This window comes from Perognathus longimembris, chromosome 24 (assembly GCF_023159225.1).
Source record: "Perognathus longimembris pacificus isolate PPM17 chromosome 24, ASM2315922v1, whole genome shotgun sequence".
NCBI lineage: Eukaryota > Metazoa > Chordata > Mammalia > Rodentia > Heteromyidae > Perognathus > Perognathus longimembris.
The window spans coordinates 13796877-13820331 of record NC_063184.1 but is presented as its reverse complement, the minus strand read 5'-3'; the positions used below and the strand labels follow the sequence as shown (position 1 = coordinate 13820331).

At 42.6% G+C, this 23455-nt stretch overlaps 1 protein-coding gene and 1 pseudogene across 1 annotated transcript; one reads left to right on the top strand and one right to left on the bottom strand.

The window, feature by feature from the left end:
* Nucleotides 1-16246: 16246 nt before the first annotated feature.
* Nucleotides 16247-20209, top strand: Rpl34 (ribosomal protein L34). Its single transcript, XM_048333635.1, has 5 exons — nt 16247-16282; nt 18028-18101; nt 18181-18280; nt 18500-18603; nt 20020-20209. The coding sequence occupies exons 2-5, from the start codon at nt 18037-18039 to the stop codon at nt 20102-20104; spliced, it is 354 nt and encodes a 117-aa protein (XP_048189592.1). The 5' UTR covers nt 16247-16282; nt 18028-18036; the 3' UTR covers nt 20105-20209.
* Nucleotides 20210-22310: 2101 nt separating this feature from the next.
* LOC125341736 lies at nt 22311-22409 on the bottom strand (annotated as a pseudogene).
* Nucleotides 22410-23455: the final 1046 nt, after the last annotated feature.

Here is a 23455-nt window from a genome sequence, read left to right as displayed (position 1 = left end):
TTTAAATGGAAAGGAAACCTAGAAGCAGACAAAACTAATTCTATTTATTTTGATTGTGTCGAAGAACAAAAATCAACAGTAAAAGGCATACTTTGTGAGTAGCATAAATGAACCAAATTAATAAATCTCAAAAGCCTATGTTAGAAATACAGGCTTGGACTGGGAACGAGGCTTAGTAGTAGAGTGCTTGCCTAGCATGCATGGAGCCCTGGGTTCGATTCCCCAGCACCACATAAACAGAAAAATCCAGAAGTGTCACTGTGGCTCAAGTGGTAGAATGCTAGCCTTGAGCAAAAAGAAGGTCAGGGACAGTGAGTGTTCAGGCCCTGAGTTCAAGCCTCAGGACTGGCAAAAAGAAAGAAGGGAGAGTGGGGTAGGGGAAGAGAGAAAGAGGGAGATGGAGAGGGAGAGGGAAGAGAGGGAGAGGGAGAAAGGAAGGAAGGGAGGGAGGGAGGAAGGGAAGTAGGGAAAGAGAAATACCGGCTTAAAAGAGACTGATGTCAACCTGGGCACCAGTAGCTCATACTTGTCTGTAATCCTAGCAACTCAAGAGGCTGAGATCTGAGGATCATAGTTCAAAGCTAGCCTAGAGGGCTGGGAATATGGACTAGAGGGCTGGAAATATGGCCTAGTGGCAACAGTGCTCACCTCATATACATGAAGCCCTGGGTTCGATGCCTCAGCACCACATATGTAGAAAAAGCAAGAAGTGGCGCTGTGGCTCAAGTGGTAGACTGCTAGCCTTGAGCAAAAAGAAGCCAGGGACAGTGCTCAGGCCCTGAGTCCAAGCCCCAGGACTGGCAAAAAAAAAAAGCTAGCCTGGACAGGAAAGTCCATGAGACTTTTCATTTAACCACCAAAAAAGCTGGAAATGGCACCATGGCTTAAATGATAAAGTACTAGCCTTGGACCAAAAAAGAAAAAACAAAAAACAAGAAAAAAAAATCTCAAGTACAGTGTCTAGGCCCTGAATTTAAGCCCCAGGACTGGCAAAACTAACAACGAAGCATTCTTTATTAATTAGGCTCAATCAAGCCACAGAGTCAAATCAATTGAGGCACAACAAGGTAATAGAGGTATAATAAAGGTAATAACCTTTATTATAAAACATTTCCATATCAGAGATGAAGTTAAGGTTAAAGAAACAATCAACTTTTAAATGAAGCACATTAACAGTATTTATTCTTACAATTTCTTTTTATTTTTATTATTTTATTTATTTATTTATTGCCAGTACTGGGCCTCGGACTCAGGGCCTGAGCACTGTCCCTGGCTTCCTTTTGCTTAAGGTTAGCACTCTGCCACTTGAGCTACAGCGCCACTTCTGGCCTTTTGCTATATATGTGGTGCTGGGGAATCGAACCCTGGGCTTCATGTATTGAGGCAAGCACTCTTGCCACTAGGCCATATTCCCAGCCCCAGTATTTATTCTTTTTTTTTTTTTTTTGGCCAGTCCTGGGCCTTGGACTCAGGGCTTGAGCACTGTCCCTGGCTTCTTCCCGCTCAAGGCTAGCACTCTGCCACTTGAGCCACAGCGCCGCTTCTGGCCGTTTTCTGTATATGTGGTGCTGGGGAATCGAACCTAGGGCCTCGTGTATCCGAGGCAGGCACTCTTGCCACTAGGCTATATCCCCAGCCCCCCCCCCTCCTTTTTTGTGCTAGTACTGAGACTTGAACTCAGAGCCTGTACTCTCAATTGGCTTTTTTTTCTTACTCACAGCTGGTGCATTACCACTTGAACCACACCTCCAGTCCTGCTTTCTAAACTCACAGTTTAAGGAGGAAGACATTCCATCTTTGCTACCCCAGCTATGTACTATGTATAGTCACGGAAGCAGCTTGTTTATGGAAAAGAATTTTGAGCTAACAACTACACAGTCTATATAAATCCAACCTTGGTTTATGTCATTCACTACATGTGCAAGTCATAGGAAAGTTCCAGATATCATTCTTTTAGTGTTGAGTCATGGAATTTTAAGAGGAAATCTGGGTCCAACAAGACGAATAACAAAAAAGCAATTAAGTAGAGGAGCCACTTTGACAAGCAATCTGTACACTGTTTAAGAAATGTTGAGCGGTCTGGGAATATGGCCTAGTGGCAAGAGTGCTTGCCTCCTATACATGAAGCCCTGGGTTCGATTCCCCAGCACAACATATACAGAAAATGGCCAGAAGTGGCGCTGTGGCTCAAGTGGCAGAGTGCTAGCCTTGAGCGGGAAGAAGCCAGGGACAGTGCTCAGGCCCTGAGTCCAAGCCCCAGGACTGGCCAAAAAAAAAAAAAAAAAGAAATGTTGACTGATCCCAGTAGCTCACACCTGTAATCCATGCTACTCAGGAAGTGGAGAACTGGAAGATCATGGTTTGAAGCCAATCCATGCAGAAAAGCCCATGAGGGTAACCTTTTCCAAAAGACATGTACTCTACTTGGACACTGGTGGCTCACACCTGTAATCCTAGCTACTCTGGAGGCTGAGATCTGAGGATCACTGTTCAAAGCTAGCCCAGGTAAGAAAGTGTGGGAGACTCTCCAATTAACCTAGAGAACACTGGAAGTGGTGCTGTAGCTCAAAGAGCACTAACCTTGAACAGGAACAGCGCCCAGATCCTGAGTTCAAGCCCCATGGCTGATGAGAGAGAGAGAGAGAGAGAGAGAGAGAGAGAGAGAGAGAGAGAGAGAGAGAGAGAGAGAGGTACTCTCTACTGACTTATGAAACTGCAACCTTTCTGTAAGCCACATTTATAATAACAATTCTAAAAGTTAAAAACAAAAAAGAGAAGCCCTTGGGATTCCCTCTCCAAAATAACTGGGAAAATGCCAGACTGGAGACATGGTTCAAGTGGTAGAGCACCAGCCATGAACAAGAAAGCTGAGGGAAATCATGAGTCCCTGAGTTCCAGCCCAAGAACTGGAAAAGCAAAACAAAGCCCCCCAAAATTTGACATTCACATAGCATGCATTTATTCCAAATAAGATAAGCCAGTAATTTATTTTGTTGCCTGGAAACTAACTGCTCAGGAAATTATGGTGGATACAAAAAGGAATGATGGTATGATTTGACACATTTTGGGGAACAAGTGAATGTCCATTTTTAAATTCCATAAACTTGTTTTCATATGCAAGTGCTATTAACGAAGCCCAAATGAAGCAAAAGTTCATGTTAGTTCAATTGAGCTTAATAATACACCCCACCTAGAGGTGTATTTCCTCAGAAACAATCCCTTTTCTCTCACGCCCCTCGAGTGCTACCAAAGCCTGACCCTAACCAAGCAATCTGCTCAAAAACAGGCATTCAGCTGAGCACCAGTGGCCCGCACCTATAATCCTAGCTACTCAGGATCTGAGATCTGAAGACTATGGTTTGAAGCCAGCTCTAGCAAGAAATTCTGTGAGACTCTTATCTCCAATTGTTCCACAAAACAACAGAAGTGGAGGTGTGGCTTAAGTGGTAGGGCACTAGCATTGAGCAAAAAGCTAAGGAACAGCACAGAGTCCCTGAGTTCAAGCCTCACTACTATCACACACACACACACACACACACACACACACACACACACACACACACACACGATGGAACCCTAAATCAAGAAATGGCTATGCCAGGTGGCTCACACCTGTAATCCTAGCTACTCAGGAGGCTGAGATATGAGAACTGCAATTCAAAACCAGCCCAAGCAAGAAAGTCCATGGGATTCTTATCTCCAATTAACCACCAGAAGTGGAGCTGTGGCTCAAAGTGGTAGAACACTAGCCTTGAGCAAAAGAGCTCAGAGACAGCATTGAGGCCCTGAGTTCAAGCCCCATGACCACCACCAACAACAGAAAGACAGACATGGGAAAGAAATGGCTGTCATATAGCTGTTCTATATTACCAATGAAATAAATATTTACCAAAATGACTCATTAACAAAAACTCTGCATTAAGGAAAAAATGATTTCTGCAGAGATTTTGTATTTTTATGAAAAGAAATCAATTTTACTACTAAGATTTGATTTCCAGTGTTGGAAATAATTTGGCTAGGCTAACTGCAATGCATCAACCTATATATACAAGCTAGTGTGACTCTTGGCCATCAGGAACATAAATCTAGTTTTGTTTGTTTGGATATAAATATCAGCAAAGGCTTCTCTTTTCTCCTTGTATTTGGTTGAATTTTGTTAGACAGGTTGTGGTCTCCTTCAATGTCATATAAATTTTTACTTAATGTTAAAAAAGACTAATTAAGTAGAGTGTTTGAGCAACAAGTTGAATAGCTATTAAAACTTTTAATCATTAAGATTCACTTACTCTTAAGGACAATTTTGGTCTCAATAGAATTATGCAAAAATATGTTAGTTGACATTGGTTTGTTTTCCTATAAAGTATCATAATACATTAAATCTAGTTTAATCTTTTTAATCTTGTGTGTGTATGCGCGTGTGTGCATGTGCGCACGTGCGAGCATGCATTACTACCATATTGAAGGTTTTGTAGAGTACCAAGACACATTTGGACATAATGAACTATGGATTAGAGACCGAAAGTAATATGTAATTGCCTTTAACTTGCTTGTTAGCTATTACATTTGTATTGAGTGAGGGCTATCCTATTCTTTTTTTAAAGTGATATCTCTCTTTTTCCTGAGAGCCAGCTAATTCCCGTTTATGGTTTCTTGGAATTGGATTCCACATACATGAAGTTTAACTAAAAAATAACCACTTCCATCATGAACTGCGGAGATTTACTTGGTAGCAGTGAACACTTCCAAGTTGGAAGAAACCTAATGCCTTTAAATTGCAAGGTGAACCATTTTAGAATTTATTTCCTGTGCCCCACACAAGTCTCTATGAATTCCAGCACTGACTGTGTCTGTGCTTTGGTGACATTCTCATGGCTTGTTTCAAAGGCTCAGAATTGGTCAGAAGGAGGTAGAACCTTGCTAGGTTTTGAGAAGCTTTTCTGACCCACTCAGAGCTGGTCAGGTTGCTTAGGAGCAGCACTTGAATGGCTCTCATTCCAAATCAGGTGCTCAAATGGAAATACCTAACCTGAGGGTAGAGATGGGATGCAATGGGATGGATGGAGAAAGATGGTGGAGAACAATGCAAAGGGTGACATTGACCAAGAGGCATTACACTCATAAGCTGATTCATGGAACTGAAACCCCTTTGTATAACTACTTAATAAAAAAATTTTTAAATAAATAAAAAACATGCTCAGTTGCTTTCTTTTACTCAGGTAAAAGCTAGTTCAGAATAGCTTAGTGCACAAGGAAAGACAAACTTATGAGGATATCCATCTGCTTACAAATAATAGCTTGGTATAGATGAAACAGCAAATTCTATACAGTATTAGGTGCTTCTTCAATTAAGCCAAGAGAAGAAAAGATCCCAGAAATTTCTTTGTCATGCTTAAAAGGCTCCCCTCTCCCTCCCATCGAAACCCTCCCCCCTCCCCAACTCCCTGCCTTTATAGAAAGGGTATTTGTTCTCTCTTACAATCTGGAAATGTGTGCACCTAATTGAAATAAGATGTACTCCTTAAATGATGAAAATAAAAAGTGATCAAAATAGATTTTTGTTCTCCTGTGGGCACTGGGAGTTTAAATACAAACTGCATGGCTTTCAGGGTGGGGAATTAATTATTGGTAATTGAAGTTGTAACTGTAATTCCCTGTTTGCTTCAATGAAAATGAATCCTTTTATTTAATATTGAAATAAGCACCACTAACCTCATGATCTAGGACAGCCTATGTATTCAGCTCTTGAGCAACAGTGAATTTTTTTTTTGTTTCTGTTTTCAGGAAAAGCTTTATCTTTTACCCATTGAGTTGTAATTAAAGAAAAAACATTGGCGAAGGGGAATAAACACATCAGTGAATAACACAATAGTGGCTGTTACATTCTCAGTAGGACTGGTCTTACTTGCCAGCTACAAAATTCATTTCTATTCTGAGTCTAAATCATAAAAATGTGTGTGAACATGCATGTGTGTATGCACATGTGTGCATGCATGTACCTGTGTGTTTTGAAATCATTGGCTACATAAAAAAAAAAAAAATTGTGGTGTGTGTGCTGGTCCTGGGGCTTGAACTCTGGGTCTGAATGCTGTCTCTGAGCTTTCTTTGTTCAAATCTGAGCCACAGTGCCACTTTCAGATGTTGTTTTTATTTAGTTTGGTTTTTTTTTACTTTTTTTGGGGGGGGTAGGGGGACTAGTTAATTGAAGAGAACAGTCTCACAAACATTTTTGCCCAGGCTGGCTTTGAACCACGATTATCTGACCTCAGCCTCCTGAGTAGCTAGGAATACGGGTGTGGGCCACCAGTGCCTAGCAAAATGTTTCATTGAAATATGTTTTAGTAGTGAACACAGGTAGTCCTGTCTCCTGCTCTTACCACAGCAACTCATGGGATCCCTTGTTTTGTACTTGGCCCTTCTACCACACCCCAAGGCCAGGATGGCAGAGCATGCTTTAGATGCTACATAGGACACCACTAATTAGTTTACAGACTAATGAAGAAACACAATATTTAAATGTTAATTAAGATTGGTCTGAGAAGCTGGATGGGGAGCTGGTGGCTCACACCTGTAATCCTAGCTACTCAGGAGGCTGGGTTCTGAGGAGTCACCATTTGAAGCCAGCTCAGGCAGGAAAGTTGGCGAGATTCTTATCTCTGATGAACTACCAAAAAGCTGGAAGTAGAGGTCTGGCTCAAAGTGGTATGGTGCTAGCCTTGTGTAGAAGAGCTCAGGAACAACACCCAGGCCCTGAGTTTAAACCCCACAACTGACAGACACAAAAACAGCAATTACCTGATTTTTCTCACTTCAATGGAAAATGTATGGGATGGATATGGCCTGGCTATGGGATGGATATGGCCTAGCTATCTGTTGATTGCTTCATGTAAGTCCTGAGGATAGCTTCCCTGTAACATAACATATATTACAATCAATGATATAGCCAAGCATGATAACACATCTGCAATCCCAACACTGGGGGAAGCGGAGGCAGGAGGACTACATGTTCAAGGCCAGCCTGCATGACTGCATTGCAGAGTAAGACACTACGTTAAAACATAAAGTAATAAGCAAAATGTCCTACTTGGAAATTTAGCTTGTGTTTTGTTCAATCTATTTATTATTACTGTTGTTGTTATTGTTATCTTGGTCATGGGGTTTGAACTCAGGGCCTGGGTGCTGTCCCTGGGCTCTTTTGCTCAAGGCTACAGCTCTACCACTTTGAGCCACAGCTTTACTTTTTTGGTGATTACTTGGAGCTAAGAGTCTCATGAACTGTCCTGCTTGGTTGGCTTTGAACTGCAATCTTCAGATCTCAGCCTGCTGCGTAGCTAGGATTATAGGCATGAGCCACCAGCACTGGCTTGTTTGATCCATTTATAAGAGAACATTGACTGGGGCTGGGGATATGGCCTAGTGGCAAGAGTGCCTGCCTCATATACATGAGGCCCTGGATTCGATTCCCCAGCACCACATATACAGAAAATGGCCAGAAGTGGTGCTGTGGCTCAAGTGACAGAGTGCTAGCCTTGAGCAAAAAGAAGCCAGGGACAGTGCTCAGGCCCTGAGTCCAAGCCCCAGGACTGGCCAAAAAAATAAATTAATTAATTTTGAAAAAAAGAGAACATTGACCATCACTAAGCTAGACAGTATATAGTCTGAATTCGTTCTCAAGGAAAGCTATTATTGCCTAACAGAAGTAATGAAATGCCTTCTACTCTTTAAGTATCCCATCTCTGTGAGCACAAAGTTTGCTCATGGTGGTAGAAAACACTCTGAGTTGGCTCTAAGGACAAAAGTTTTTCTCACAAGCACAGAGCGCAAGTGAGTACTTGCTCAATGTGCATAGTATTTCTCATTGTCATGGCCAGAGCATGAAGACAGAAGCCCTTGGTACTGGCCTCAGTATCCTGAAACTTCTGCTTCATTGTTCAGTTTACAAGGAGCCAAGAATAGATTTAAATGGTTTTCTGGGTTGAGATGGTAGACTAGACCACACATCTAATTGTGTTTTTCTGAAAAATCCCACTAGAATTTGAATAAAGAGATTTCTTTAAAAAAAAAAAAACTTACCCACATGAAAAAGAATCTGGCAGAATAAAAGAGCAGTTGGATTCTGGGGTCTGGAAAACAGATTGGCAACTGGAAGTACCATCTAGCTCTATGACTAGTAAAAGGACTTGAACTCAGAGCCTGGGCTGTCTCTGAGCTTTTGTGCTCAAAGTTGGCAGACTACCACTTGAACCATAGCTCTACTTCTGGCTTTTTAGTGGTTAATTGGAGATAAGAGTCACAGACTTTCCTGCCTGGGCTGGCTTCAAACTGCAACCCTCTGATCTCAGCCTTCTCAGTAACTAGGATTATAGACATGAACCCTCGGCATGCCCTGCTAGAAATTTCTATTTCATTGTAGGCATGAGAAGTCAGAGGTTCTAAATAAGAGAGTTACATAGCACTGCTTTTAAAGAAAACAAATTTAGAACTGGGCATGGTGTCACATGCCTGTAATCCAGGCTCTTAGGAAGCTAAAGGATCCTGAGCCACCCTGGCTACTTAGTGTACCTCTGTTGAAAAGAAAAGAAAAGAAAAGAAAAGGGGCTGGGAATATGGCCTAGTAGCAAGAGTGCTTGCCTCGTATACATGAGGCCCTGGGTTTGATTCCTCATCACCACATATACAGAAAATGGCCAGAAGTGGCACTGTGGCTCAAGTGGCAGAGTGCTAGCCTTGAGCAGAAAAGAAGCCAGGGACAGTGCTCAGGCCCTAAGTTCACGGCCTAGGACTGGCAAAAAAAAAAAAGAAAAGATGGGGTAGGAGAGGGGAAGGGAGGGAAAAGAAGGGGAGGATAAGATAGAATGGACGGGGAGAGGAGAGAAATTTGACACAAGCAGTGCATGTCTGGTCCAGGACCTGCCACATGACCCCAAATGGGAGAGTATTAGAGAGGCAGAATCTCAGTCCCCACACCTGGGCCCCACCATGTCCACCCCTGCAGAGTAGCAAAAGCCACAGTGATTTGCTTGCATGTTCACATTTGAGAAGCCCTGGTGTAGAATACCATGGAAGAGGAGGAATCCACCTAAGAAGACGAGTTTACAGAGCTAGAAGGAAGATAGCTGAAGAGAGATGGTGGTGGTAGACACAGTAGGCACAGGAGGAGGCCAGCAAGGGGAAGTAAAAAAATGACAGGCTTTTGGCTAAATGGCTGATGCACCTCTGCCCTACTAGCTCTCTTAGTAGACTAACCTCTCATTAAACTCGCCATCTCTTTTCGCTCTTCTTCCCCTGCTCCATCTCAGCATTGGCAAGCACTTTCTGACTGGTTAATTGCTAATCAGAAAGAAGCCAATGAGAACGTCTCCTTTTCCTTTCCTTCTCTACTTTCCTATCTTCCTTTCTCTCTCCTACCCTGTCTCTCTTCTTCTTCTCCCTCTCCCTCCCTCTCTCCCCCACTTTCTCTCTTTCCTTTCTTTCAGATTTGAACTCAGGGTCTTCTCTCTCTTTCCTTTCTTTGACTGAGATTTGAACTCAGGGCCTTGCTCTTGCTAGACAGGCACTCTACTACTGGACCACTTGAGCCACATCCCAGCTTCCCCCCTTGTCAGTCAGTCAGAGGCCTCAAGGCCACAACACTGTCCTTGAGTGCTAAAGACTAGCACTCCACCACTTTGAACCACAGCACAACTTCTGGTTTTCTGATGGTTAATTGGAGGTAAGAGTTCTCATGGACTGTCCTGCTGGGGATGGTTTTGAACTGCAATCCTCAGATCCTCCTGAGTATCTAGGATTACAGGTGTGAGCCACGGGTGCCTAGAATACCCCAGCCTTTTGCATTTTATTTTTCAGACTGAGTCTAGTGTTTTTGCCAAGGGACAGGCCTCAGTCCTCAATCTTCCTATGGTAACTCCCATGAAGCAGAGCTCACAAGCACCCATCACCACACCCAGTTTGCTGAGGTGGAAAGTAGATGACCTTTTTCCTTCAGAATAGCCCGTGGTTAACCACAATCCCCCCATGCTTCACCTTTGGAGTAGCTGGGATAATAGGTATGGGTCACTCACTATGCCTGGCCCAGAAATTTTCTTAATGGGATGAAGACTGCAACTACTGCTGTGTTCATGGGTAAAAGAAAAATAAAATAAGATTGCATAAAGAAATTACACAGGTAGCCAGTTGGTAACTGGGCACTGGCTTGCACTGCTAATCCTAGCTACTCAAGAGGCTGAGATTCAGAGGATCATGGCTCAAAGGCAGCCTGGGAAGAAAAGTCTGCAAGATGTGATCTCCAATTAACTGGCTAAAAGCCAGGCTGAAGACATAGCTCAAATGGTAGAGTACCAAGCCAAGAAAACAAACCAACAAAGCTTGAGGGGTTTTTTGTTTGTTTTGTCAGTTCTGGGCCTTGAACCCAGGGCCTTGGCACTGTTCCTGGTTTCTTTCGCTCAAGGCTAGCACTCTACCACTTGAGTCACAGCTCCACTTCCAGCCTTTTCTGTTTATGTGGTATTGAGGACTCAAACCCAGGGCTTCATGCATGCTAGGCAAGCATTCTACCATTAAGGCACATTTCCATGTGGAGGTCTTGAGTTTAAATCCCAGTACCACCAGGAGAGAGAGACTGAGAGACAGAGAGAGACAGAGAAAGAGACAGACAAAAAGAGAACAAGAGAGGAGAGAAAGGCGGAAATATTCCTTTTCCTAGGGTTCCAATTCTTTCCTCCTTTCCCAGTTTAATCTAAATCAAACAGGTATGTACTGAAAAGTGTGTGACTATATCTTCATCAGCTTTTAATCTTCACCTCCAAAAAAATCCCCATCTCTCAGAAAGGAGCAGAGTAAACAGCTCAGCCCAGTGACTCATTTACACTTCAAATAAACTTTTGATTCGGTTGTTCTTCAATTAATCAAATAGCTGGTGTCTCCCCTAAAGTAGTAGAGAATGACAACACTATATGAAATCTATTTTTCCCCCTCTCCCTATATCATTAAATCCAGGAACCCCTGACTTTACCTGCTAATACTAGTACCCATCCTTTCATCCTCCATTAACGCTGGCACGTCTAACAGGCTGTCAAGAATAATTTCCCAGGACGTAAATAATTCAGAAATTAAAAATTAATAAATAATAACAGAGAACCACTGGGAAATAGGCTGGGTCAATTAGTGCGCTTGGCATTCTGTTTCTTCGCAGCAGGGGGGCAGCTGCATTCGTCCCTTGCATCTTTCCTTAGATTCTGAGGTCTGATTTACAGCTCTTCATTACTAGATCCAGTCAGACGCAATTACTTCCCTCACAATCTCCCTTCCTAACTTCAAAGAAACCCAGCGTTTTCTTGTCTGCTTTCTTTTTTTTTTCCTCCTTGTAGCAGGCTCAGCTTGATATCCCTGGATTTCTTGCACGCAGACTAATTAATGTCTTCGATTTAACCATATTCACTTGGTTTCTTTGATGTACCTTAGTCAATCATCCCATTTAATTAGAATTTCAATGATAACTTTACTTATCTTGTGGCGAGATGTAAATTAAAATAACAAGATTTTAATTCTCTTTCGTACAGGGTTGTGACATTTTTCTGAAGAGAAAGTTTCCACACAAACATGATATTATTGTACATTTTTTAAGGTGGGAGGAGGGGCATTCCGCAAATCTACTTTCAACTTGCTAGGCAATAGTATTGGTGTGACATAAACAAGTGTGTAAATGTACTAGAATTTTCTATAGTATTGTATAATCGTCTTTCCCACGAAAATAACTTTCCTGATTTGCTCAAATAATTGGACAAAGATCTTGTTGTCCCCAAAGGCAGTGTCTGTATTTCGGGGGGGAAGGGGATCTTCAGAAAATCAAGTCGTTGAGTCATTAAGCATTTTAACTCTTTCGTCCTTTTCCTCTTCATCCATGATAGTTCTCATTGTGGTAAACTGCATTGATTTCTTTGGACTTCTCAAAGAGACTACAAGGAAGCCAGGTGTTGGAGGCTCCCATCTGTAATCCTAGCTGCTCAGGAGGCTGAGGTCTGAGGATCACAATTGGAAGCCAGAATGGGCAGGAAAGTCCATGAGCCTCTTATCTCCAGTTGGACCACACACACACACACACACACACACACACACACACACACACACACACACACACACACCCTAAGTGGAGCAGCAGCTCAAGTGGTAGAGCACTAGCCTTGAGCAAAAAAGCTCAGGGACAGCAAGCACCAGACCCTAAATTCAAGTCCCACATTCAGCACAGACACAAAGAAAAGTCAAAGGAAACAGCATGACAAAACTAGAGACTACAACTGGGCATACAGCATTTCAAGCCTTCTGTGACCCAGCTTATAACTGTAAAACTCTGTCTTGGTACTCTGTGGCGTATCCAAAATAAATACCCAGACATAAACACTGCAGAGCTTAGTGCATCCCTTTCATAACTTACTAATAACATGTATCTCATTAATACATTTTTGATGGTTGCTTTAATGTTTAGAGACATTGGCAGAAATTCAGACATGGCTGTAAATACTTGGCATGTTTGTATCTAAAACATCACTGGTTCTGGGTGCGGGTGGCTCTTGTCTATAATCCTAGCTACTTTGAAGGTTGCTAAGTAAGGATTCTAGTGTGAAGCCATTCCAGGTAGACAAATCCATGAGACTCTTATTTCCAATTAACCAGCAAAAATCCAGACGTGGAGGTATGACTCAAGTGGGAAAGTGGAAGCCTTGACTGAAAAAGCAAGTGAGCATACAAGACCCTGAGTTCAAGCCCCGGTACCAGTACTACTATTACTACCAATGCATCAACAGCAATCATCAGTGCCATAGTACACGTTTTCTGGTCCTGGGCTTGAACTCAGGACCTAGGTAATGTCCCTGAACTTTTTCAGCTCGAGGCTAGTCTTCTACCACTTCAGCCACAGCTCTATTTCTGGCTTCTTAAAATATTTTTTTTGGAGATTTAAATGGATTTAAGAGTCTCATGGGCTTTCCTGCCTGGGCTGGATTTGAACTGGAAGCCTCAGATCTCAGCATCCTGAGGAGCTAGGTTTACAGGTGTGAGCCATTGGTGCCCAGCATAAATAAATTTTAAGAAATCTTTTGGCAATACTTGTGTTTGAACTCAAAGCCGTGTGCTTGCTAGGCTGGGGCTCTACCACTTGAAACAAACCTTCAGCCTAGCTTTTACTGGTTATTTTGGGGTTTAGCAAACTATGGTTCTCCAGATCTCACTCTCCTAACATAAATGCATTGCTTTTTAAATAGCAAATACAAACAGAAAATCTTATATGCTATATGTGAAATACAAGTTAAGAGAGTTAAGAGAATAGCTTTCCTCATATTTTCTTGAAATATTTTTCTTGGAAATGATGTTATTAGCTGCCTTGTTTCTTGGAATATCATTGGGAATTTCTTACAATTTTCTATCTTTGATCTTTAAACTCTTCTTCTCCTCCACTCTTAATAACAATGTCTAGGGAGAAAATAAACAGAAGTTACAGAGACCAATAGAAATACTACATTAGCAAGACGTGAAATCACTACACTAATGCCATTTGGAAGCCAATCTTTGGGGAATTTCAAACAGTTATTCTCTAACAATAGAATTTGGTTCATTTGCTACTTAAGACATGATTATTTAAATTGAAATTAATTGGTTTCCTTATTCTCCTTTAGGGCTTTAGGTTCAGAAACATTCTATTAGAAAAAATCTAATTTGTTCTCAACATTCCTATTTCTAAAGTTTAGAAAGTTAAGATGATCTGACAGTTTTTAATTCTTTGTAGAAAATATAATGTCTGAATTCCAGCTTAGGCTGACAAAGGAATTAAAGACACCACAAGGACTAGTGACTTAGCTCAAGTGGTAGAGCATTTGCCTAGCAAACACGAGGCCCAGAGTTCAAACCCCAGTATCATAAACAAATAAAAATAAAGCCAGGGGCTAGTGGCTCACTCCTGTAATCCTGTCTATTTAGGACGCTGAGATCTGAGAATTGTGGTTAGAAGCCCGCTCAGGCAAGGAAATCTACAAGACTCTTATCTCCAATTAACCAGCAAAAATCTGGAAGTGGGTTGGGCATGTGGCTTAGTGGTAGAGTGCTTGCCTAGCATGCATGAAGCCCTGGGTTGGATTACTCAGTACCATATACACAGAAAAATCTGGAAGTGGAGCTGTGGCTCAAGTGGCAGAGCAGTAGCTTTGAGCAAATCCAAGGGACAGAGCCCAGGCCCAGAGTTCAAGCCCCAGGATTGGCATCAAAACAAACAAAAATAAATCAAACCAGTACGGTAACATACATCTATAATCTAAGCAGTTATAAGGCTGAGGCAGGAGGATTAAAAGTTTCAGGCTAGTCTGGACTACATAATGAGACCCTATCTCAAAAAGGAAAGTTGAAAGAAGAGAATATGATGTGTAATAGCCAGGTTCTCAGAGGTCAAGACAAGCCTGGGCCTTTCCTGGTACTTCATGGTTTCCAGTATAAATTCTAAAATAACATACCAAAGCAAGTTCGCCAAAACCATAATATTTTAAATGCTTACATTGAGCTAATTACTACTTTTATTATTATTTTTTTTTAATACTGGGGCTTAAACGGAGGCCTGGATGCTGTCCCTTAGCTTTTTCACTCAAGGCTAGTACTCTACTACTGGAGTCATAACTCTATTTCTGGCTTTCATGGTGGTTAATTGGCAGTACAAGTCTCAAGGACTTTGCTGCTCAGGCTGCCTTTGAATTGTGATTCTCAGATCTCAGCCTTCTGAGTAGGTAGGAATGTTTGTTTTTAATACACAAAATTTGATGCAGCCAATGGAGGGCAATTAGTCACCAATAATAGAATACACACTCTTTCATGCTATAAGGCCCAACCATGGGATGCAGTGTCAGAGTTCTTACAGTGAAATTTCCCTATCTCTTTACTGTGTCCCAAGGACTGCATACACACAACCTCATCTAGAAATAATATGACAAATTTTATTTGAAACTCACTTTAAATAGGAGGCTCAAATTCTAATGCTTTCTGTCACCATTCTCTTCTTTGTACATAATCATCAGATTGGCCATCATTTATTAAGCATTTAACTGCTGTGAAAACTCTTGGCTAAGTGTCGTAACTCCTGATTATGACATAATACTGTAGAGTATATACTAATATCTTCTTTTTAGACATTTAAACAATGGACCAAAGCAACACAGCTTGTAATTAGAAGACAGGAGTTAAAATGGTAATTAGCTCATAAAACTTATGCTTTGAATAAAACACAAGAAAAGGGAAGGTTAAGAAAGAGAAGAGAGCTGGGGATATAGCCTAGTGGCAAGAGTGCTTGCCTCGGATACACGAGGCCCTAGGTTCGATTCCCCAGCACCACATATACAGAAAACGGCCAGAAGCGGTGCTGTGGCTCAAGTGGCAGAGTGCTAGCCTTGAGCAGGAAGAAGCCAGGGACAGTGCTCAGGCCCTGAGTCCAAGGCCCAGGACTGGCCAAAAAAAAAGAAAGAAAGAGAAGATCCCCTCACACCTATCTACTCAAGGAAGCTGAGATATAAGAATCCTGGCTCCCAGCCAGCCTGGGCAGGAAAATTTGTGAGACTTTTATTTCAAACTAAGCACCATAAAGTTGGAAATGGCGCTGTGGCTCAAGTGGTAGAGTGCTAGCCTTGAGCAAAAAAGCTCAGGGAAAGAGCCCAGGCCCTGAGTTCAAGCTCTAGGACCGGTTCAAAAAGGAAAAAAAAAAAAAAAAAAAGCACACAAGAAAAAGTTCTTAAAGGTAATTTCAGTGTCATTTAGGAATTAAACTTAGTCTCGTCCCAGGGCTGACTGGCCTGGCCCTCCTTAGGCTAAATCCTTTTTGCAGCACCCTTGAAAATAAAGTAGACTTTGGGGTTGGAGGCCTGGCTCAGGTGATAGGTTACCTGCCAAAGAGCGTAAAGCGTTAGATACTGAGTTCCAATCACAGCTGACTCAGACCAAAAAAAAAAAAAAAGTTGACTTTGTCTCGCCTCTGCGCTTTTCGGCTCCAGCGTCATCTGCGTTTGCCCCTTCAGAGCCTGTCCTGTGATTTTTTCTGCAGCACTGATAGGTGTTGCTTGGATATGGCCCCGCCCACAGAGGCTGCCGTACAATATGATCCCCACCTACGGAAGGGTGGTGCATCGGATTCCGTACAACATGGCGGCGCTCTCAGCATCACGGACCTGGATCTGACGCAACATCCGGTCCTGCGCATTTGCATTTGTCCTTTGACCTCGGTTGCGTTTTCCTGTCTCTCTTCCGGGGACGGTGTCTAAAGGTATGGTAGCAAGTTTCTTCTCCTTGTCTGTCTTCCCTTTACAATCGGCCGCCATCCGCGCACTTGCGCGAACAGGGAGTCCGTCGAAACACTTCTTTGAGTTGGCGGAAGGGTGAGGGGTGTAGACGGGGCTCCCTTGGTGACAGCTTACTACTTGTACCTTCGAGAACCCCTCCATCCCTGGCGGAGCCCCCTCGGGAGCGGCGGGAAGCCGTAACTCACATCCGGGGCTTTGCGGCCTCCGCGAGCGCGCTGGCGGCTGAGCCTGGGGGTCTCCTTGTCTGCTTAGGTCGACTCCTGCGGGGCCTCCGTACCGCGCCCGTGCTTGTCACTGGGCTGCGGGAGGGCGAGGGGGGGCGCGGCGTGTGGGGGCTCCTTAACTTTCGGTCTTAGAGGCCAACCCCGAGAAGGAGGAAAATGGGTTGTGTTTTAGTTTGGGGGTTCCTACGCAATGGTGACTTCTGGGGTCGTTTGCACTGGCCTTCCGGGTCGGGTCGGTTTGGGTGTGATGTTGGTGAGGCATTAGGAACAAGTGCAGGCGGCTCCCTTTATTCATTTCTCGTTTGTGTGTTTGTGCGCGCTCGCGCAGGAGCTGGGGCTTGAACTCGGGGGACCTGGGTGCTGTCCCTGAGCTGTTTTTGTTGTTTTTTTTGGCCCAAGGCTGGTGCTCTACCACTTGAGTCACAGCTCCACTTCCGGCTTTTTACTATTAATTGGAGCTAAGGGTTTAATGGGCTTTTCTACCTAGACTAGCTTCCAGCCTTAACCTCAGATCCCAGCCTGCTGAGTAGCTAAAATTGCAAGCGTGCACCACCGCCTTTCTTTAAAGTCCTATCGTGGAGTGGTTACGGGGGTTCGGAAGAAAGGTCAGCCCGATGGGGCTTGGCTGTCTTGTGATGCTTCCCTTAAAACCCAAGTTCTTTGGGTTGGGGATTGGATCTCTGCTTAGGCTGTCTCGCCTCAGGCCTTGATTCGAGTCACATCTAGCTAAGTAGCAACAACCGAGTATTATTTCCAGTTTATAAATGGAGACTGCGAGGAGTGGAGGAGGAGGTGTCGTTCAATACCAATATTAGTCACATTAAGAAAACAGATTGCCTTAACACAGGTACTGCTTTTGGGGCAAGACTTAGAACTGCAAGGAGGGGCCTGTGTTGGAGTAGAGGATATCATTTAATCCTAGTGGCAGCTGTGTGAACTAGGTAAAAACAGAATTTTAAGTGCTAACTCTGATTGGGACCACTCAACTGGAGAACTCCCTTGTTATTTATTTATTATTTAGATGCTAGTCCTGGGGCTTGAACCCATCTTGGGCACGGTCCCTGAGGTTTACTGTGCTAGGCTAGCATTCTACCAAATAAGCCACGGCTCCACTGCCCGCTCTGGGGATTACTTGAGGCCAAGAGGCTCTTGGACTTTCTGGTGATCTTCAAGGTCGAGTGTGAGCCACTGGTGCCTGGTTGTGCTTTACTTAAAAGTAGTGCTTTTTCTAGCTTGCTTGTATTCTTTCTGGCCACCACTCCAAACGATGAGCTTGATAACCTAAATAATGTTTGATTGCTGCCAGGAACACTAACATTGCCTCCTAGAAGTCACCTCTAACAAGTAGTTTTTAGATGTGCCCATTATTTAATAGTATTATACATGTGTGCATACTTATACATACTTGTATAAACTATATGATGATGCTTTGACATGTGAATTCGATTTTTTAATGGAAAAACTTAATCTTATTTTTCATTTAGGACATCAAAATGGTCCAGCGATTGACATACCGCCGTAGGCTTTCCTACAACACAGCCTCTAACAAAACCAGGCTGTAAGTACTTACAAAGTTTTAATACATCCTGTCATTTGCTCTTTGAGATGCTGAGCTATTGGCTATTCTCTCTCTCTAGGTCCCGAACCCCTGGCAACAGAATTGTTTACCTTTACACCAAAAAAGTCGGGAAAGCACCCAAATCTGCATGTGGTGTGTGCCCAGGCCGACTCCGGGGGGTAAGTGGTCCTCTCGCTGTGGACACCATGAACAGGTCAGGGATTGAGCTGGGGCGGGGGGCAGCATTCAAGATCCCATCTGCTGAGAACACAGACCTTTAAAAACTGATACGAACGAGAAGTGCAGGGACGTGCTCTTCAGTGGAGTCAACCTGCCATTTCACTTTGTAACCTGGGTTAACGAAAACTTCTTTCTGTAATCTCTATTTTTTTATGCAGGTTCGTGCTGTGAGACCTAAAGTCCTCATGCGATTGTCTAAAACGAAAAAACATGTCAGCAGGGCCTATGGTGGTTCCATGTGTGCCAAATGTGTCCGGGACAGGTAAGTGAAATGGAGTTGATTTTCTTAAGCAAACACAGATTGGCCTATGTATGACATTGCATAGTTGTCCTTTTTAGAAGACTGGTAGAAAATAATGCACTTAACTAAGTTGCATGCTTGCTATCTTAAAATAGATTTGTAGAGGGTGGTGAGTAAGAAGATCTGGTGGTTCCTCATAGGCTGATGGGGGACGGAAGGTCTTTACAATGTACAGAGAAATGCCAGCATGTAGTTACAGTGCAGATGGTACAGAGCCAGAGTGTGGTGTGGTAGGAGGAGGTGGTGGGCAACAAAAGTTGAAAGGCCTTCAAGGACAAGGGAAATAATTATTGATTCTTTAAAATGTGGGGATTGAGCCATTTGGGACAGAACAGTTGCCTTTATTGTGTCAAACAGCAGTGGAGTGAATGAAGTGACTCATTAAACAGGTGTTTACATGTAGAGTGTGTAAATGATGATGAACTTGTTCCTGCATTGAGACCCCAAATCCAGGTGGGGATTACAGGGGGCAAGAGTTCAGGAAGGAGACTGGGTGTTTGGGATATTAGGAGTGATAGTGGAGTTGTGAAGGTAAATGCCAAGTACCTGCATGGGGATATCAAGTCCCCACTAAGTGTGTGGTAGCATTATCAAGTTCCTCTGGGAAGAGTTCCTACTATTTTGCAAAGAAACCAGGATGTGGTGCTCAAGTTCACATAGCTAGCTAGTCGTGGGCACTACCATGGCTGAATCCAGCCAGGTTTCAGCCTAACCTTATATTAAATTACCTCCAAAAAATGAACTTAGAGGTGATTGGTCTTCATAAGTGAAGTGATGGACTTTACTCCATTCTATAGGAGTTCAAAGTGAAGTCTGGACACTAAACCTTACCATGATAGTTTATGAAGGGGTAATAACATTATATTAATACAAAAACAAGGTAAATATGATTTCATTTGAGAAATAGGAAAACAACTAGAAAGGAGGGTTCGAGATTTTTAAGCTAGAGGAATTTGCCTTTTTTGCACCTTTGGTTGCCTAAAGTTTACAGGCCCTGGCTCCTTTACCCCTTAATTTTAGTTAGCAGCACAAAGGTAGTTTTGACTGAAAATTTTTCAATAATGTGATGGAGACATTGTGCAAATAAAGCACCGCTATGTGTGTCTGGGTCTTAAGGTGGCATGGGTTATGTGAAGATAGCTCATAGCAGTACCAGCGTGGGCTCCTGTGGGGTGAGTTCATTGATGTTGCTGTGTGCAGCCGCAGTGCCGAGTGGAGGCTGGGCAGTTTGGCACTTTAAGTTAAGCTCTCTGCCCTGAATTTCCTTTACTTTGAGTTCTTAGAATGCTTTGTTAGTCATTTTATGTTACTTGTTCAGTGTTAACTTGAACGAACCAAGTTTGATTTTAGAAGCTCATTGTGTGTTTTCCTTTTTAGGATCAAGCGGGCTTTCCTTATTGAGGAGCAGAAAATCGTCGTGAAAGTGCTGAAGGCACAAGCACAGAGTCAGAAGGCTAAATAAGAAGAGGAAGCTGCTTGTGTGTGCTTAGGATGCAAGAGGTCTATAAATTGCTAGCAAAGAAAGAACCTTTTTGATAAATAAAAAGGCTTGCATAATAAAATGTTAGAAGGCTTGTTTTCTATAATGTCTCCTAATTTGTTTTGGTTTGCACACAAGATCTCTGGTAACCAATTGGCTTCTTTGTGAGGAAACTAGGTAAAGGTCACTGGTTACTGGAATTCTTTTGTGTGCTCAAACATTCCTTTAATAAGCTCAACACCGTTGGTCTTCATTTGTTTGCCCACCTGGCCTCACAGGGAGGCCTATCACAGCCAGCCCCTGGCAGCAGTGTGAAAGCTCTCATTCAGTTGGCTCATTCTTCCTAATGCCTAGAGAACTAGCCTTGGTGCAAATGCTCTGTATAAAAACCCATTTTTATTCTTTTCTCAGAAGAAGGGTTGTCTTCTACAGATTGTGGAGGATTTCATTGTTGTGTAGATTTCTACATGTTAACATTATTTCAACTCCCTGCATTCTTCCCCTTTGTTTCCATCACACCTAATTCCACTCCAGGTAAAATGGAAGCCCATTTGTGTATGTCAAGGAATGTAGCAGCTGGCAGTACTTGGGGAACTTTAGTTAGAGTTACCATTTCCCCTGAGGCTGAGATCTGATGATCCAGTACAAAGGCTGGCAGGTCCTTAAGATTTCTCTCCAACTGACCACCAAAAAGTGGGAAGTGGAGGTGTGGCAGTACACTAGCCTTGAGCAAAGAAACTCAAGGGCTGCTTCCAGGCCCTGCCACTAGAGAAAAAAATTTAGTCTTTCAGTGAGGGATTAAGGTCAGTAACTGGCGTGATGTGACATCTATGCAATGTAATATCTAGATAATACCTTTAGGTAAAAGGGCACAAAGTGTTACCACTTGTCTTCTGCCAGCTAACCTGGTCTAGGTCATATTTCTTTTTCTGAAAGTAGGACTTGGTATCGCAGCTCAAGCTGGTTGCTTTTATCTTTTTTTTTTTTTTTTTTTTTGCCAGTCCTGGGGCTTGATCTCAGGGTCTGGGAGCTATCCCTGCCTTGTTTTTGTTCAAGGCTAGCACTCTTATCACTTGAGCCACAAAGCCACTTCCTTTTTATGTGGTGCTGAGGAATCAAACAGGCTGTCATGCATGCTAGGCAAGTGCTACCACTAAGCCACATTCCCAGTTCTGCTTTACCTTTTGAGCGCTGGGTAACAGGCTAAGTAAGAAATGCTCAGACATGTTACAGATGAGATTACAGAACTTTTGTTTTATCTTTAAGTCACATGAGTTATCCTATTTTATTTTTTTTTATTTATTTTTGGCCAGTTCTAGGCCATGAACTCAGGGCCTGAGCACTGTCCCTGGCTTTTTTTTTTTTGCTCAAGGCTAGCACTCTGCCACTTGAGCCACAGCGCCACTTCTGGCCATTTTCTGTATATGTGGCCTCAGGTATACGAGGCAAGCACTCTTGCCGCTAGGCCATATTCCCAGCCTTACAGAACTGTTGAGTGACATTGGCATTTGAACTGTGAGAATTTTAACTGCAACACTTGTGACAGTTCGAAACTTGACATGTGCTTCTGTTGATGGGCAGCTGGGCTTTCTGGCTAAGGAGAACTAGTGCAGTTGTCTGTAAGCTGAAGGTGTAGTGAATTCTTTATTTTTTTGGTCATTTATGGTCTTGAACTCGGCATGAGCGCTGTCCCTGAGCTTTTCTGTTCAAGGATAGTGCTCTACCACTGGGCCACAGAACTACTTAGGGTTTTCTGGTGATTAATTGGAGATAATCTCAGGGACTTTCCTGTCCTGGCTGGCTGAATCTGTCCTCAGAGTAGCTAGGATTATAAATTTGAGCCTCAGATTCAGCCTCCTGAGTGGTGAGGATTATAGGTGTACACCATCTGTGCCCAGACCTTTGCCTTCCCTTTTCTTTTTCTTTCCCTCTATTCCTTCCCACTTAATACACAAGCAGGCCCATAGGAATTCTTATTCCAAATTCTGAGTCAAGTGTTTTATTTTTTCTTAGGTGGTACTGAGAAAAATTTAGGGCTTTGATCTTGCAAACAATCTACTGTTAATCTACTGCCAGCCCATTTTTGCTTTAGCTTTCAGACAGGTGGCATTTTTACCCAGGGTAGCCCTGGGACTCCTTCTCCTGATTCCCAAGTAGCACCATACTCAGCTTTTTTTTTGTCTCCCCACATCAAATGGGTAATATGCCCACATCATAACAAGGTTTAGAGGGAGGTTCGGGTCAAGCAAGCACATCACCCAGTCACGCTTATGAACTGGAAAAGGATCCTCCGCTTGCTTTTTTTTTTTTTCTTTTTTTTTCAGATAAAATTTCCCTTAGTTTTTCCCTGGGCTGGTCTATCTCACGTTTGCCCACTTTTACTTCCTGCATAGCTGGGATTACAGGCACACACCAACATGCCGGGCCAGTGTGTTTTGTTTCCTTAATGATAGCTATTCTAACTGGAGTGATACAGACTCTCAGTGTAGTTTTAGTCTTGCAGGAGAAAGGATCTAGACAGCCAGTTTGCCATTACCACTTGTTTCAGAGCCTTCTTTCCCATGGGGATCAGGAGGCCATACCTTTCTTTGTAGGTTTATTTTGTGCTAGTACCACACTGGGGGGTTTTGTTGTTTTTTATTTTTATTATGGCTTTGGAATATATTTTGAAATCAAGTATTGTGATACCTCTAGCATTGATGTGTATGTGTTTCTATAAAAACTTTAGGATTTTCTTTTTTTCTATTTGTTTATAATGTCATTGGAATTTTGTTGGGGATTACACTGAATCTGTAAACTGGTTTTGGTAATAGGCTATTTTGACAATATTAATTCTGATGATCTGTAAAGTTCCATCTTTTAGCAGCTTAGGATACACTTTATCAATACTTTATAGTTTTCATCTTTGATTGACCTTATTCCTAGTATACTTTATTGTTGGCTTTTGTTTTTTGAGGCTACCATGACAGGGATTGTTTTTCTGTCTACTCTTTCAATGAGTTCATTAGTTCACTATTGGCAACCAATTTTAATCTGACAATTTTTGTATCCTGGTGCTTTTTTGGATATGTTGATCAGATCTAAGAATCTTCTGGTAGAATGGGATGGGTCCATATCTTCTACAAACAAAGATAGTTTGACTTCTTTATCTTTTGGACCCATTTAATTTACTTTATTGATCTGGGTAAAATTTCAGCTTCTATATTGAATAAGAGTAGGAAGAGTGGACACTGTGTCCCATTCCTTAAGGAAATGCTTTAGGTTTTATACCATTCAATATAATATTGGTCTTGGGCAACCTTTATTTTACTGAGGTATAATGAATATAGCACT